Here is an 18,510-nt window from a genome sequence, read left to right on the forward strand (position 1 = left end):
GTGAAATTACATAAATTTCAGTGGAAAAAAATAAAACTGAAAAAGACATAAATATTTTATAGAAAAATCCTACTTCAGTTTAGAACTCCAAGTAGTGTATCCCTATGCTTTCAGATTAATAATGCAGCAGCATAGGTCGCATACTGCTTGTATTTATGTGCACCCAAAAAACTCTCTATGGCTTTATTGCTATGAAAAAACTAAACTGAGAAGATATAGCAGATTAGGTGTTGAAAACCTAAACAGTTGATTTTCAGTATTTTAACTTTTGTATTTCAGAACATCCATTATATGGTGTGTACCCATACACACAGGCATACAAAATAATTCTGAATTTTCATGACGATATTCAGAGAGATTATAGGACATTTTAGTTTTCTACAGATAAAATTAACACGTAGGTTTAATGAATGTACTATACACAAGGTCTTTTGTTCTTAATTTGCATCAGATGGGAAAAAAAGATAGTAGCATCTATAAATACTGATGAAAATAGATATAGATGAAGTCAACAGTAATTTCCTGGCACAAAATATGAGTAAAAGTCAATGTCATTTTAAAGATAAACAAGCATTTTTCATACCAATAAATAATGCTATAAATCCTGCTGTACTGGATTGCAAATAACTTCAGCTGAATAAAACTGCATGACATGGGATTTACTTATCCTGTATGTTCACAGAAACAACTTGTTCTCTGACAGCACTCATTCTTGGCAATTTATTGCAGCTGTCAGCAGCCAATTTGTTCAGATTACTGCTATGCATAAAGGTGTAACAATCACGAGGATTTATTAGCTGATTATCGTAAAGGTGACAGCCAGGATCGCCTTCAAAAACGCAGATGATAAGGAAGTTAAATAATTACATGAAGATTAAAATCATTTCACCTTCATTTTGATAGTAGTATTAGGTACACAAACTTACTGCAGTATATGTTTTTAATCACAGGAGTATATTGACTCAATATGGAAGAGAAATGATTTACTCATAGCAAAAATGTGAATATTAAATGTGCTCAAACTGAACCATATACACACATACGTATGTATTTCTCCTTATCAGATGAAGTAATGACTCATGCTGCTCATGCAAGTCCACATGCTTATTTGAACGCAAGAAGGCTGCCCCTGTGGCTTTAACTGCTGGTGCTTTCCAAAAAAATAACTTCTAGACCTCAAGTCTTTGGACCTGGAATGTCTTTGTTTTAGAAATGACATTCAGAAGAATGCCAGAATTTAATCTCCTGCATGATGAAACTCAGTTCTGGGCAAGCTCAGTGCTTCCTCACACAAATCAGCATATGACTGGAAATATATTTTCCTTGAAGCTTTTGTATGAGGTCTTTTTCCAGGCTTTTGAAATCTAAAAAAAAACCCCAATGAAATGGTTCCAGGATTTCAGGTTTTTAGGGTATTCTAAGACTAAAGTTCACTAGGCACCTTGTGACATCCTTTACACTGTCATGGAGAATGCACACAACTGAGACTCAAATGAATTTCACAAAGTTAAGAATGGAAATCAATCAGTCAGTATCTCATTTCAGGAACCACCATGCTGAACGAGCCTGGGTACCAAAATGAAACTGGAGCTTTACGTGAGTTCTGTGACAGCCATGTCTTTCTCCTTCTCTGAATTACGATGCCATGCTGTCACTCTCACCCTCTTACTACCTTCCTCCCTCTTACAAGCCACCCTTTCCATTCCATTCTCCTCCTCTCACACTGCCCCAAAGCCAGAATCTCACTTCCACATCTTCAGCCTTCTCAAGCATCTTTCCTTCATCTTCCTGCCCTCAAAAAAGGACCACAAGGCCAAGCCTTCACAGTCTGAGCTCACACGCCATCACCGCCATGTCACATTCCTAACTTCATCCTGGTCCTTAATATGCTGGAGCCTAATGAGTATGATGATACTTGCAGGTCCTACAGAAGTCTACGCTCCTGATTTTCCACTTCTTCTATTTCACTGAAGTGTAGCTGAGACAGAGTATCATTCCAGGAGAAGTTACAACATTCTGCTTTGGAATAAAATTTGTAAGTTACAAAGTTTAGCACAGAAAGGATCTTTCAACTCAAGAGGGCTTCCCATGCTGTTTTCCAGGAGGGACCTGGGGTTTGTCCCTTCAACCTTGCACCCAGGGACCCTGTTCTCCCACAGCCAGCTCCGTTGGGAACCACTGAACCAGTTTTAGGGACGGCACTCTTCAAAGAGATCCCCTGGCAAAGCAGCTCGATAACACCTATTCTGCACGGGAAATTCTGCTGACCTTCACGTGTGCTCCGCAAGCAAATGAATACGGAGGACACAGAAAAACAGCACTGTGGATGAGAGGTGAGAACTGCTCCTTAAACAAACTTTCTCTTCTGTTTTCTCAATTTGGTCTGCTCTTTCCCTCAATGAGTAGGATCTCTTCCATCAAGCGTGGCTTCTCCCTAACCATAATTTGGCCAGGAAGGACATCTTCAAGAAATAATTATTTTCATCAAAATATCCCTGTATAATACAACAGCTGCTGCTTGCATATTATTCAAGAAAGTGGGAATATCACACTAAGATGAGAGGGATTACTCTCCATCACTGAGTAAATGCTAGAATACTACCAGGAAGTCTTTTGTTTCCCTCCCATAGTCTCATTATTACTTTTCCTGGAACCTGAATCAAAATATTCAATTTATTACGTGTGCTTCGAAAGCCACAGAGCCTTTACTCATGGAGCACGTCTCAGTCGTGCTTTACAAATTTAACATACATTTAGCATAACACACACACACAGGACAAGTCCGTACTGTCTGTACAAAGTATTTCCAGCTTTTAGAGGCAGCCTGGAAAGGAGAAACTGGGGAAGAGAGGTCAATGTAAAGTGGAGCTGTCAGGTGTCGGTGATTTTTATCCACAGTGACTCGAAAAGACTATCAGGGAGGGGGAATATTAAGACCTATTTCTGTATTCAGATTGAGCTTGACAAATGACAAAGTTTTTCATGGAAATCTTCATGGAGAGGAATTTGTTTGCAGGTTGCATTATCCAGAGATAAGGTACCAACAGAAGGTGAAATGAGAGAGTGTCTGAAAGGACAAACTGAGGAGGGATTATACACACACTGACAGCAGAGAGGCCACAAAAATCAAGAGCAGCAAGATTTTGGGAAAAATACCACTGATTTTGTTAAAATCAATTATATACTGCAGAAGCACTACAGATTAGCTTTGTCCAAGGAGCATCTCTTTTGGTATATACAAGAATTACATCTATTTAGGAAAACAAAACAAGATTCTCCCACTGGAAAATGCTAAAGGCTTCAAACATTCTTCTTAGAAGATTTTTCATGCTATCAAATTTTTTTGGTCTAAAAGAAATGTAGAAATCATCTGTTACTTGCATGATAGCATGCAGTTACTAAAAAGAAATATATGCACATATAAGACATACAAAATTTTTGGTACCTGAAAAGTGACCTAAGCAGCTCATGTGTTTGAAGTTATATATTTTCCTTCTCTCATTTCTCTATTCATATTCTTATTTCAGTTTCAAGTGCCTTGGAGTAAAAACGGTGTCTTTTATTTCATGCGATGCTCTTAAAAACACTTTATAATCACTGGTAATGGTAACAACATGAGTGCTGCTTTGAGGACAGTGTTCTGAAAAATCACACGTGAAAACTCTGACTCTTACCATCTTTTGTAGAAGAAGGTTAAAGTTAAGCAGAAAATAGGAATGATTTCCCAAGGTATATGAAGAGTTGCCATAGGACTAAATGATCACGTTACTTCAGAAAAATAGTTATTGTTACCATATGTGTTCACTGAAATCAGGCAAGGGAAAAAAAACCAATGTAAACTTCAAATATAAACATATCACCCCATCCATAAGGTTTCATCACATAAAATAAAATCCTACTGTGTATACTTTAGAAAAGTGGTTTTGCTTGGTATTGAAGCTGTTTGCTTGCCACAGACTCTGCATGTATTCTGAGTTCCCACAATTTATGGTAGGAAATAAACACAGAATATTGCCCGACTGATCTGATTTGACAAAGAAAGCCACTACCCTAAACGGAACGAGAGGGAGGAAAAGGTCACACTGACAGCAAAAGTGCGTGGCTCAGTCTGTGGGATTTCCATTCCTGATTTTAACTACCAAAAAAAGTAATTCTACTAGTTAATAGTATCCATGTCCTAGTGAAAGCATCTACAACCAGTATTCTAACAAACTATAAAAATATATAGGACTAATAATTATTATGACTGTATGGATATCAATTAAAGCATGGTTGTAAAAAATATCTCAGCTTTCAAAATAGCACCAACGTTGTACAATATCTATAAGCACAAGACAGTTTTTCCCCCTATTAGCTAACAGTTAATGCCATTGTTAAAAAATATTAGCCTCTTTCCTCTTCCCACACAGTAAAATGGAGCATAACTACACAAATTTATACCATTTCTTGAACTCTAAGACAGATCCCAGATTCACTTTTCTTGAAAAAGAACTAGGTGAATGATCTTTGCCCCCAAAGCTGTGTGTAGTCCTTCAAAACTCTCATTTCATTCACCAAACAGATTAAAAAATAAGTATGTAATTTTGGTCTTATGTGCCTATTACAAGTCATGAGAGTTGTTTCTCCTCCTAGCTGGACGTTGTCATATGGAACCTCCTGCATCTTGATTATTGCTCCAAACATGAGATTTTTATTTAGGAAAACTTAAGTCTATCAATTGGTAAAAGCTGCCACCTACTGGTCAATAAAAAGTATTTTACACCATTAAACTAAAGAATCACATCCATGCAGCAAACTGTACTGAGATTTTGTAAAAAATCCTCCCCCACCTTAAAAAAAAAAAAAGAAAAAGCAAGAACAAATGGTCATAAGAAATAGCTTCAATGGCAAGGCTCATTTTAATCATCTGCTCTCATCCCCAGGGAACAAAAAGGCTGTAATTGCACAAACCTGCCAATAAAATCATCCCTTTTGCCAGCATCTTTGTCCCACACGGTAATATCAATAATTCCACCTCGTTCTTCATAGAGATGAAAGTCAAACTGCTCCCTCCACTGAGGATTCAAAGTTTTTGGCACAATCTGAAAGGAGAGCAAAAAGAAAGTCATATTGCATGAGCTTTCCTGAATTGTAAATTTGTAAGTTGTAAATTTGATCTTTAGAGTTTGTTCAGGAAGTTTTTTTTCCATTTGTAGTATGAGTCTTAAGAAGTGATAATTAAAAAAGTAGTAATTAGAAGAGACTACTGGCCACTTCTCTCATGCCTCTCTGATACAACAGCAACCTCCAAAATCCTGCAACCTGTCACCTTCAAAAGTCTCCTGAACAAAGGATTTACCCTGGGAATGGATCCATTTTTCTGTAGAATAATTATGTCCTCCTTTGAGTGACAGTTAGCTGCAAAGTTATGTGTCTGAGACTAAAGGAAAACAAAGCACCTGCAATGACAAGTAGATGATGACTGTAAGTATTTAAACAGAAACAATTTAATCATGTCCTCTTTCCCCAGCTGCAGTAACACTGGCAGAAAAATGATACTACAGTTTACATTTTATGGAATAATATTCCTTTTTTTCAAAACTGTATTTTACTTCCTTTCCTTTGCACTCAGATCAAAGCAGCTTTCTCAATCACCTTTCAGTCCAGTTACTTCTGACAAAAGAAGTAACTTCAATGGATTTCAGTCCGTGTACTTCTGACCACACTCTGCAGAACAGAGAGCTTGCAGGTTTTTCTACCATAATGCAAAAGCAGTAGTCACAGTAGTCACACCTGCCCTGAGCAAGAATGGAAACTGACTAGTTCATCCCCTATGAAGCAATCGCTACTTTCTACATCCACTAGTCCCACTTTTTCCATTTGAAAAAATGGAAAAATTAGAGGGGATTAACATGTAGAAATGCTAGGAAGATTTTTAAGTCACAAAAGCATAAAATTTCATTTCTTCTAATTTCTGATTAAGAGGCCCTAAGGCGAGCTCTGAGGTCTTGCAAACGTGGCACCTAAATGCTCCTGGCCTCTTCCTCAGTCTGCAATTTTCAAACAAATAGGGATCAGGGAAATAAAAAATAATAGCAAAAAATTAAGCAAGTCTCCACAATAATTTTCTCCCTCATCAATCCTCCCTACCTGTTAAGCTCATACATATAAAAAACTTTAAAGAAGCTTGCTGTAAGGGCACAATGAGGAAAGTGAAAATACAAGCGTGACATGGTTCAAGGATAAGACCATGCAAAGGATGCAAGAGGTGACCGGCATCAGGCCAGAAAGTCACAGAGGTGGTACCTACTTGCCAGAATCACTCCACACCTCTCCCCTGCCACGACTGACCCGTACAGCAAAAGCCAACACAGTCAGTATGGAAAATCAGGTGTGCCTCCCCACCATCCCATGTTTTTCAGTGCCACATTTTTCCCCATCTAGTATTATTTTTGTTTATAATGAAATAAAAAGAAACATCTAAACAAAGCTTCAGGTGCTCTCACAGCTAATTGATAAAACAATAAATCTCCATCACTATTTGAATAGTCATGCAAGCCAAAAAAACCCACAAAGAGGAACAAAACATTTCAAACACAGCCAATGCACATCGTAGGTCACAGATAAAATTACCTTGCTCTTGTACTTCTGATGCCCCAGACGGAACTTCACGTAAGGGTCACTTAGTCCGTTTGCGTCCATCGCCTTAAGCTCACGACCTTCTATTAGGGTAACACTAACTATCCCTCTCCATAGCTGAGATTTTCTGTGCAGGTCTGAGAGACGTAAGCTCTGGGTCTGAAACTTTAGGGAAATAAAAACATAGCTTTAGTTAAAACAACTCCAACATTTCCCCCCACATTTCAATGTTCAAATTTATATGACTATGAATGTAAAACAACCACCTTAAGCCATTTTGAAGTTATTCGACAGTACAGATGTAAACTACATTACAAAGAATTACTTGGAGAGAAACAAAACAATGACAAACACACAGGTAATGTCATATGCTGCTTTTGCAGAAGCAAGCAGAACAAATGTTACTTAAGGAAATGTTCAGGAAAAAAAAAAAAAGAGGTGTTTCTTCCCACTTCACTTCTCCCTCTGCTGAAAGAACTAACAACATTACAAATAAATATTACAAAGTCTCTTATATTTGTAGCATATGATTGAATGAACTTGAACAAACACTGAAATAAACATAAAAAACAGTGAGAAAATAAAACTTCAATTAAAATAATATAAACCCATCATGAGAAACATGGACCGAGGAAAAATAAGTCAATAAACTCCCGTGCATGTGACAACTACCTGAATCCCTAAAATGATGTGGCATTCTCAGAAACAGCAAGGAAAACTGAATTAAAATACCAACACGTCAGTGCACGAGTTTCCAGACGAGACGTTGCAGAGCCTCTGATCAGAACTGTGCGGAAATTTGTGGACCGTGAACCCTCAGCTGCTGACTTTGGGGGTTAAAAGAAAATTCAGACACACCACACAAAGCAGACGGCCACGGCATTCATCACTGAACTCCGCCGGGGTCGGGAGAGCAGAGGTTACAAATTTGAGGAATTGCAGATCAGCTCCAGCTTGCTCTGAGCTGCACTGGGTACAAGGTGCTGCCAGAACTGGGAATTCACCTTCGCACGCCTGAGGCAGGCAAATGTGGCTCGGGTGCTGAGCAGAACAAGGCTGCTGAAGCCTTTGTTCTGAAATTGTATTTGTTCAAGGTTACCTCATCTAAAATCAGAATGCTAGATATCTAAACAATATTTAAACTCACAAATTATTCCTTCCAGGAATCAAAAAAAAGCAAGGCTGAATGTATAGTCAGATGTACATGTATCAAATATATGCATTTTCCTTATTATGTTGCATAGTCAGAGCAACGAAGGGTTTACGGGCTCATCAGCCCCCCATACCTGGAGGGCTGCAGGGCTGGCTTCATCACTCGCAGACCTCCAGTATCTCTGTTAGAGGTTTTCAGTGCACATCTGGTTTGACTCTTCCAGAGGGTAAACACAGCTGGATGGTTACAGCTATGCAAGTGCCCAGGGCAGGAATTCTACTTTATTAGCCAGAGAAGATTACAGAAAGTACACAGGCATATAATCACTGGATTATAATCTGCACTCACCAGACTCCAGAGAGAAGTGTTATACATGAGGACTGGGGCACTGGGGTTGGAGCAAATCTGAATAACATGCTTTTGGTGGTATTTCAGACATCATATTGGCATGTATTATTATTTTCTAATGGCTATTCATTCTGAGCAGTATGATACTCCCAAAATATTTCACTATATTTATTAAAGATTTTTCTTCCTGAAGTGAAGGGTTTGACTGTGGAGAAACTTCTCACATACTTATTGTTTCTCTAAAGGCAAACAGGGAACTGCGGACTTCAGCTGAGAACTGGAAAAACCTTTAACTTAACCTGCCCCATGAAGCAGCAGTGTGACACCAGAAAGCAGAAACTCTATAAAAATTAGGGCACAAGTGGGAAACTCAGTTGCCAGAAAATATTTCATTTGCAACATCAGAACATTATTAAACTCCACAATTTTTTTTCTCGGCACAAATACCCCTTCGTTCAGGGTACAGAATCCCAGACCGGTTTGAGTTGGAAGGGACCTCCCAGCCCACCCAGTGCCACCCCTGCCATGGGCAGGGACACCCTCCACTAGCCCAGCTTGCCCAAAGCCCCATCCAACCTGGCCTTGACCACTGCCAGGGAGCCAGGGGCAGCCACAGCTACTCTACAGTCAACACTACCAAAGACTTATCTTGTGAAGAAGTGGTAGAATTTTTTTTTCTTGTTCCAGTTTCTTAGAAGGTTTAGAGAAAAGAAAAACTGAATAGTGTATTCCCAAACCTGACTCTGCCCTGAACACAAGGTGATGAGAGATACAGAAAAAAGAAGAGACAAAGCATGCTTAGGAAGATACTTCATACTGGGATAGAAGCATTGGTTAGTTGAGGCTTATTTTGGCAAAGCATACACAGTTGTTGGGGTTTTTTTGAGAGCTGAGTGGGAATCCAAATAATTTCCAGGATACTAGCATGGCAAATAAGCATGAGTTTGCTTTTAAAACTCTTTTAAAGTAAAGCTTAAGCACAACTGCATAGTTCTCCACTTCACTTATCACAAATGAGACAATGAATCATTTAGATTATAAACTTGACCTACATTGAGTATTTTCAATGGCTCTTAAAATAATTTGCTGCATTAGAGCAGCTCCCACCACACAAAACACGCTGATTTTGTATGACTCGTAGGGAGTTTCATCAACAGACGTAATTTACATATGAGGTGGCGAGGCAAGATCTAAACAACCACGCGTGGAGCATAAATTCACAGATGGGTCAGACAGGAGTTTACAAGAGTCAGGTAGGAACCCTGAGAACAAGAACGTTTTGCTGGGGAAAGCTTCCTCAGAGCCAGATCTCACAGTCTACAACACACAAAGTGCCTTGCAGAGGCCAGTGGCATGGTGACCGACAGCGAAGCTGCAGAGTCTACATCTCAATCTGCTGGAAGAAAAGCAGCCAGCTGCTAAAAGTAAAGTGGTGTGGGCTGGTTGCGGCTGTTTCTTCCTCGAGGTAGGGAATCCACACCACAGCAGCACTCGCAGATCCATGGAAGAGCAAAAGGGAGACACACTGAACGAGTCGGGACACAGCTAGCTGGAGCTAAAGCTATTGAGATTGCCTGGACACAAAAGGCACGGGCTATGTGGCCTTCTGCAGCAAGAACAACTTCCAACTGGTATTCTTCTTGTTTCCGAGAGAGACTGAACAGCATCTGAAGAGACATCTAGAAAATATGCTTTCCTTCCAGCCAAAGTCATCCTTATTATCAGAAATTACAGATACTGACATAAACTCTAATTTCATATAGTCTTTCTTGTAGGAAGTGAAATAAATAAATGCAAATGTTTAGATTTCAAGTCAAATTTGACAGAAAGCTAATAGAAGCAAGAATGTGAAAATAAGACTGATTTCACATTTTGGAGTTCTTCCCTTATGAAGTTAATTTCACAGTGCAAGAAGTACATCATTTCTAGGCGCACTTTTAGGTATCTAAGCAACCTTCTGCAATCCAGCCCAGTAAGTTACAAGGTCAGAAGCGAAACTGTGAAAGTAAATCAAAGAAATGAGCACAAATCGTTCCAAATTTCTCCTCTGAAGGAATACTTCTTAAGATTAATTCTTGGGTAACTTATTTCCCTGAGAAAGCAGGTAATGCATTTTGCATCCTGGCTTCACTCTTCTGCCACAAACAGACCAAGACATGAAGAAACATCTCAGCTTTTAATTTCCCTGGGAATAGGTGGGAAGTTACGTATTTCATAGTATTCCATCTGAAACTGTCCATACAGTCTATATAATGCCACAATTTGGAAAGAAGTAAGATCATGATCTCAGGTCACAACTAACCAGCTAACTAACATGGGATTATTATTCATATTCTTGTGCATTTATAAGCAGGTATGGAGATTCCCACCTGCCACGTTCTGAGCCAAAAACAAAGGGGGGGGAAAAAAGCTGGAGGCTGCATACTGTGAAGCTTTCTCTCTCGTTTCCCAAAAGGAAATTAGAAGTAGACTACTGAAAAGGAGTCTTTCACATCAAAGCTGCCTATGAAAGAAAGCCTCACATCTATTCATACCCACACACTGCTTTAATGCTTCTATTATAAACAGTAAGCAAAACCAACATTTTCTTACATGATAAAATTAGCTTTTATTTGTGTTCCACCTATTCTGTCTAAATGTGGGGTAGCAGAAGGGCTAGGGATGCCAACAGCAGAAAACCTTCTGGCACAGAGACAGAACTGTCCCCTACTAGATATAGTTAGCCAAATACAACGGCAGAGCTGAGAGATGGTGGTCATGTATTACTGGTTAACGTCATGGCATGGCAAAACAGCTAGGCTTAGCCAGAATCTCAGCACTGTTCCCAGGTTCATCAATACCATGTTCTTGATAAGTGTATTAATTGCCACAATTTTATTGTTACTGTCTTCAAAAGAAGAGAAGCCTTAGTAAGTACTATTGAAAAACCCGTAACTATTTATCTTTGGGTATCTATGTGACCTTTGAAACTCTAGCCCATAATGAGTTGGAGAAACCCCACAGACTGTTCTCTCCCTGCCTGACCTCACCTTTTCATTGGTCAGTCCCCATGCCCTGCAAAGCACCACCTCTCTCACTTGCATGTGCCCGTGCAAACAGACTCTGCTTTCACTAAATATCCCCCTTGTTACACACACCACTAGGACACACTCCTCCTTCTCCATGTCCTTCCTTGAACACAAAATCTGTTGTTCCAGAATGTCTTGGTTTCAGTTGGGATAGAGTTAACTTTCTTCCTAGCAGCAGGTATAGTGCGGTGTGCTGGACAGAGGATGAGAATAACGCTGATAACACACTGATGTTTTAGTTGTTGCTAAGTAATCCTTACACTAAGTCAAGGGTTTTTCAGTTCCCACGCTCTGCCAGTGAGGAGGTGCACAAGGAGATGGGAGGGGACACGGCTGGGACAGCTGACCCAGACTGGCCACAGGGATATTCCATACCATATGGCGTCATGCTCCATATCGAACTGGGGGAGTTGGCCAGGGGGCTGTGATCACTGCTCGGGAATGGGCATCAGGCAGCAGGTGGTGGGCAATTGTGCTGTGCATCACTAGTTTTTTTATATTCTTTTATCATTATTACTACTGTTATTATTATCATCATCATCTTCCATTTCTGTGCTACTAAACTGTCTTTATCTCAACAGGACAAAGACAAGAGGAAATGGCCTCAAGTTGTGCCAGGGCAGGTTTAGATTGGAGATCAGGAAACATTTTTTCACCAAAAAGGTTGTCCATCACTGGCACAGGCTGCCCAGGGAAGTGGTGGAATCCCCATCCCTGGAGGGATTTAACAGATGTGTATGTGGTGCTTGAGGACATGGTTTAGTGGTGGCCTTGGTAGTGCTGGGTTAACAGTTGGACTTGATGATCTTAAAGGTCTTTTCCAACCTCAGCGATTCTGTGATTCTATGATTCGATCCATGAGTTTTACCTTTTTTTTTTCTTTTCTGTTCTATCCCCCATCCCACTGGGGGGGTGCGTGTAAATGAGTGGCTGCATGGTGTTTTGCTGTCTGCTGGGTTAAACCATGACAAAGATTAATTCAGCAATAGACAGAAGTAGAAGAGTGTGCCTACTACAAAGTTGTTTTGTTTTGGTTTTTAAGTTTCAAAAAGCAAATAAATAATGCAGCTGGGTGTCCTGCCAAGGCTTCTCTACCCAAAGAATTACTTTGGTTTGGAAGCTTTAAATAAAATACCAATAAAGAAACTAATGAAAGAATGTAGGAAAGAATGATACTCCACTGCTGAACAGAGTGGAGATGTACAAATACAGCACAGTGACTCAAAGCCAGCATTTTAAATGACTGCTGCAAACTCAAGAAAACAGAATTATTACCCTCAATTTTCTAGGACGCTTGCATGACTGGGATAAGAGTTTTACAATAAACATTGAGAATGTCAATAGATACAGCTGCTACTTCTACACACCTTGTCCACTGGATGAAAACATCACAGAACAGTCATATACAAAAAGGGATATACAGGACTGTCATAGGCATTCACAATGCTTTTCCCCTGTTAGAAACTACACAAAGTGTAACACCTTGCTGAAGCCGTAACACGTAGACACTGAGCTACAAAAATGCCATCAATGGGATCATGATGATTCTTTTTTAATGTTTACTGCTTGTGACTAAGCAGTGGCCATCGAGACTTGATGGCAACTCCCCGTGCTTTGGAATGGGGAGCATGAACCCAGAAAACCCACACCGAAACGCTACTCTGCCATTTTGATTGTTAACTGTATCAGTGGTTACCTCTCACATACAAGTAATGCAAATATAAGCGTCACCAAATATTTGCATAATTTTTATAACCAGATGTCTAGCAGACAGGTGTATCTATTCTGACGTTTTTTACTTCTATTCCATTATTTAGTAGCTTTCCATCAAGCACTATTTACAGCTGATAAACTGACATCTAGAACCCCATGGCTTACAAAAGCAACTATTTTCTCAATCTTAAAAGATTTTTCTTATAAACCCAAAGCCAATAATTCTACCTTCTACCCTGAAATTCCACAGTTTTGGTTGAAAGATTCCAGTTGAAAGATTGAACTGATTGCAAATTCCTTCAATTAACAAATATCATGCAACTCTATGCTTCTGCTTGTTCTTGCAATCCTTAGACCATGATTTGCTATCCAATTTTATTCTCTAGTCAAGAGGCATCTGATTCCAGTGGAAAAGCATTTGTTTCAATTTAAAAGCAGACAAAAAAATGCTTCATAAGGCTTTTGATATCAGGAAAAGGCAAATCAGGAGTCACACAAACTAAGTATTTTGAGTTGGGCATAAACCCACCAGTTAGTAAGGCCACAGCTTTTGGCACTTTAGTTTGTGCAACTGGAACACACGTTTCTAGAAAAGCTTCTAAAATAAATTTAAAAAACAGTCAGCAGTTAGGAGCTGAAAGCCTTATATTTTGTAATTCATTTTTTGTTTAAAATTTTCATAAATTTTATTTTTCCTTTTAAAGTGTATGTAAAAATTTCTAAAGCTGAATTAAAGCAAAAATAGTCCCCAATCACTTTAATTCACTTGCTTTAGGCAGTAAATACACTCTTTTATCAGCAATTGCAATTAATCAGAAGTAGCTTCTCAGTTATGACTTAGGGATAATAACGTACTTTTACTCTTAGTTTACACATAACCTGTTGCAACCCAGACTAATTTATCTTCTGTCATGGTTTAACCAGGCTGGCAGCTGAAACAACCACACAGCCATTCGCTCATGCCCCCCCTCCCAGTGGGAAGGGGGAGAGAACTGAAAATGGGAGAAAAAGTAAAACTCATGGGTTCAGATAGAGACAGTTTAATAGGACAGAAAAGGAAGATGATGATGATGATGATAATGATAATAATAACAACAACAACAATAATAATAATAATAGAGTGTACCACAGAACTGGTGCACAGCACTATTTGTCACCACCTGAATCTGATGCTCAGCTAGTTCCCGAGCTGCCCCACCTCCCAGCCATCCCCCCAGCTCGATATGGAGCATGACGCCATATGGTATGGAATATCTCTTTGGTCAGTCTGGGTCAGCTGTCCCAGCCGTGTCCCCTCCCAGCTTCTTGGGTGCCCCCCCCTTCTCATTGGCAGGGCAGGATGAGAAGCTGAAGTGTCCTTGACTACCTGGCAACAACTAAAATATTAGTGTGTTACCAACATTACTCTCATCCTCAGCCCAACACACAGCACTATACCCGCTGCTAGGAAGAAAATTAACTCTATCCCTGTGGAACTAGGACATCTTCATTTCTGGGAAGAACAGACCTTTGGTTCCAATTGATCGAAGTCACACTGAAACAGCTCATCCTATATTAATAGTAAAAAGTAAGAGTATTATTACATTTTAGTGCATTCTAGTATTCCCAGTTCTAAACCTATCATTGATAATACAAAACAGAAGGTTTAAGAGAAGAGAAGGTGACATCTTTTCCTCCAGATTTTACTGGAATACTGTGACTTAATAGGGCATAGCAGATAATTATTAAATACCTTTTTCCCTACGATGTTTGGCTAAAGATGCCAAACCACTTGTTTCTCTGTTTGTCCTTCAATTAAAGCGCTCAAAATGTTCTTCTGCTGTTTTCTTAATGTGCCATTAATGTAGCAATTTCAATGTGCAGTCTGATCATGTTTGAACTCAACTTAATGGCCATTCTCCCATAGAGGTGAAAAGGGCAAGAGTAGACCTCTATTCGGATGAAAATTTTCAGTGAAATGAACAACATTACTGACAGAGCTTGCTCTCAGCACGCTTTGGCTAAAAGGTACTGTCTTTACTAAAAAACCTTTGCTTAACTAGTTATGGTTACAGAGGAAAACATGAGCTAAACGTATTTCTTCATATACAAATGGTGAATAGAGGCAGTAAGTATATTTATTAGATCTCTGTGAGTGCAGGATCTGTTGAAAGAACCTTTATATGGGATAGCACCTCACCCTTTAGCTGAGACAATCAAAAATTTTCAAAATAAACAACTCACCATCACAAAATGCTGTTCACAGAAAATCAAACCGTTATGTGAGAACATACTGATTTCATCAGAACTTTGAACAAAACCCAGGAATATAAACAACTTGGTTAGCCAGTATTATGGCTTTTGGTTACCTATCCTCCCTATGAGTATCTGTAGGACCACTAACTCATCAGTACACTGTCTAGTGAACACAGGAGATACCAGAGTTCCCGCCCACGTTCACAACCAGGGAGGACAACTGTTGCCAAGGAGGTGAAAATTACACCAACACCTTCTCACCTTCAGTTTGGAAGACCTAAATTAATACCGAGAGCTTGGTCGCTCCCATACTCCTGTACTGTAAAGTAAGTAAGCAGAAAGAGAAGGTATGTTGACAATTGAACATGCTTAATTTCCAAATGTCTTCCATCCTGAAAGCTTAGGAAAAGAAGGCTCAGGTGCTGCACCTTCCTCTCAATTACTGAATAAAAATGGGTATTTTGTTTACTTGTGTAGCACTCTCTATGTGCCCTCTATAAACTACCAGAACTTCTCAGTAGGTATCAGACCTTAGTGCTCTCATCGTGGATGGTGTACTTTGCTGTCCTACAGGACTCTAAACACAACGAAGATTATGAAGAATCTCAGATGAAAGCAAAATACATTTCTTTTCTCTGGGAATGGCCAGTAAATCCACCTTGCGTAAAGTCCCTCTATGTTACAGCAGAAGTGGGGAGACATACAAAGTATCTGCAATTGCCAGTGCAGTCCCTTGCCTTTACAAAGAGTCCTCCTCCATGCTCTACACTATGGGTGTGTAAACATCCAGCAACGGTGGTTAGCAAACCAGCCTGACCACAGAGCTTCACCTGACCTTGTACTGGGTCTGGCTGGGGTGCAGGTCACTCTCCGCACAGCAGCCCGTGCCGTGCTGTTGCATTGCACCGGAGGCTAAACCAGCGTTGATCACACAGCAACCTTTCGGCTATCGCGACCCATGGCATCACGGCTTTGTGCTGGCTGGGGTCAACCCTCCAGACCTGTTAATTTCTCCCATCTTCTCACTATTCATTCTGACCTATTTTCTGCTCACAGTAAAACTCCATTCCAAATACCACTGTTTCGCTTCCTCTTACATGCTCCTAATCGTTAGTATTTGAGCACCCCAAAACTTTCCACTGGATTAAGTATATCTATTTTGAAGGATCATTTTTTAAGACTCACTCTAAAATGTGTATATAAATTGTGCCCAAATCACTGTGATAAAACATATCTATCTGTGCTGTGGGAAGATATGAGCTTAATTTGCACCATGGGAGATACTGCTAGACACCAGGGAAAAAAACAGCCTTTAATGGAAATGATAGTTAAGCACTGGAATAGACTCCCTAGGGAGGCTGTAGAATATCCATCACTGCAGATTTTTAAGGACAGATTAAACAAACACCTGTCAAACACAGTTTAGCTGTCATTGTTCCCACTTTAGGATAGGAATACAACTTTTCAGGCTGTTATTCCTATTTTCTGTCTTTTTCACACCTACCCCGCACACAGGAAGATTTTTAAATACGCCAGACAGTTGAAATTCGGGGCAGTGAGGTTTGGTCTATGCACCAGCAATACCTGCCTTGCCATCGGCCTTGTCTTCCACAGACATTCCTGTTATCTTCCCAAGTCCCTTGTCTCGCATTTTTTTGCCTCCATCTCTCCCACTCAGCGCAGATAAAACTTTCAAATCAAGCTCTGTGTGCATTACCCTGTAAGCAATTAGCACCACCCGAATCCACTATCCCTTGCCCTTTTCTGAATTAACCTCCCGTAATCACACAGCAAATTGTACAGCAACAGAGGGAACAAGTGATTTTTCATAACAAATTACTGGTATGTTCAAACTCTTTACGGAGCAGTCTGTCTTCTCTAAATGAAATTATATGCTCTTTGAGAGAGAGAGTATCCAAAGAAAGACTTCTGCTTAAGTTAAAGCAAACAATTGTCAAATGCAGGTAGAATCACTTGACAGCTCTGAAAAAATACAAGCTGTGTTTATCTAAAAACTGTAATATTAACTCTTCTGGGGGAGCACTATCTGCAAAGTCAACCCTAACTAGAAGGAGGCAATGACCATAAAATATCTGACATTTTGCAAAAAAAGCTTTTTTTTTTTTTTAAAAAAAAGCATGCAGGCTCTTCCCCTTTCCCATTTCCAGCTATAATGAAGGGAAAGTTTTTATTTGGGCAGGAAAATACATATGTCTCTATGTACATTATATATATATATAAAAATCAGTGCTGAATTATAATTACACCTTCAATGACCCCAAGGTTGGTGTTTATTCTTTTGATTTTACAGTTAAACACCACTTCACATTAAAAAGTGCTAGAAGAACTAAGATTTTATCTTTTAAAAATGTTGGTAGTAAAGGCACGGCAAAAGCAATGAAATTTCATCATTAGAAGCTAGGAGAAGAATAAGGAGGAAGTACTTCATTAAAGAGAATATCATTTTTAACATGAGAAAAAATAGTGCATTTGAACAGTCTCTTCTTTCCCCTGTCATCAGCTTTAGGCTTAATAATGGTTAAGAAAATTTTAAGCTTTTTTTTATGATTATTTTTGACAGCACTGCACTGAACACTACAAGAATGACAAGGAGAAAGTGCAATATGTGCATTTCTAACTCAATTTTATGCTGCCAACATTTTAATAGGCTCCCTTCCTATACCCTTTCCTCAGCTATTGATTAAGCCTCTGTGCTGCGGAGAATTAGTAAATAATAAGTCAGAATTGATTTTTTTCTTGTTTTCATAACCAGAGGAAAAGGAGAAAACAACTCTTCCCCAGTTGTCTGTGCTGCCTTGTGGTGGAAATAGCAATGCTTCATTTCTCATCACACGGATAGCTTGCACCTCAAGGATTCTGTAATGGAAATCACTTCAGCAATTAGCACTATTCATCTCACTGTCAGAAGCAGTGTTGACGATTAGTAATAAATTACTTCTCTTGCAAGCTTCTTGGGTTTTGGGTTTTCTGTGCTCTTTTTATACTTAGATGGCAACAACAGTGTTTTACTAAATTAGATCTGGTATCCAGACAGTTTAGAAAGCAAGGAAAAAGCAGGAAGTTTGTTTCCTTCGACCCAAGGAATGTCAGACATCAGGAAAGTCTGCAACTTCAGCAGAATTAATGCAAAAAGAAAAATCTATCTTAAGAGAAAACTGTGGTGGACATGGAGAACCATGGAAGCAGAACAAGTCAGATCCATACCCACAGAGGAAAGACATTTTGCACTGGTCAAAATTTCTCAAATAGCTTTTTAAAAAGAAAAACAAAGCTAAAAAATCCTGTATTTGGTTTAAATGAACGACTGATTATTCAGATCCTACAAGCAGTGTCTTTTTGCTGTAGCACTTCTCT

At 39.4% G+C, this 18,510-nt stretch overlaps 1 protein-coding gene across 2 annotated transcripts in view; it reads right to left on the bottom strand.

Annotated features, from left to right (window-relative positions):
• MCTP1 (multiple C2 and transmembrane domain containing 1) overlaps nt 1–18,510 on the bottom strand; it is a 283,726-nt gene that overhangs the window by 122,174 nt on the left and 143,042 nt on the right. For both annotated transcript variants that reach the window (XM_054810646.1, XM_054810645.1), the window contains 2 exons: nt 6,613–6,783; nt 4,951–5,081 (listed from right to left, as the gene is read on the bottom strand). In XM_054810646.1, coding sequence (XP_054666621.1) covers nt 4,951–5,081; nt 6,613–6,783 — 302 coding nt within the window. The remainder of the gene's footprint in view (nt 1–4,950; nt 5,082–6,612; nt 6,784–18,510) is intronic.

The sequence above is a fragment of the Grus americana genome, chromosome Z (genome assembly GCF_028858705.1).
Source record: "Grus americana isolate bGruAme1 chromosome Z, bGruAme1.mat, whole genome shotgun sequence".
In the NCBI taxonomy this organism is placed as follows: Eukaryota; Metazoa; Chordata; class Aves; order Gruiformes; family Gruidae; genus Grus; species Grus americana.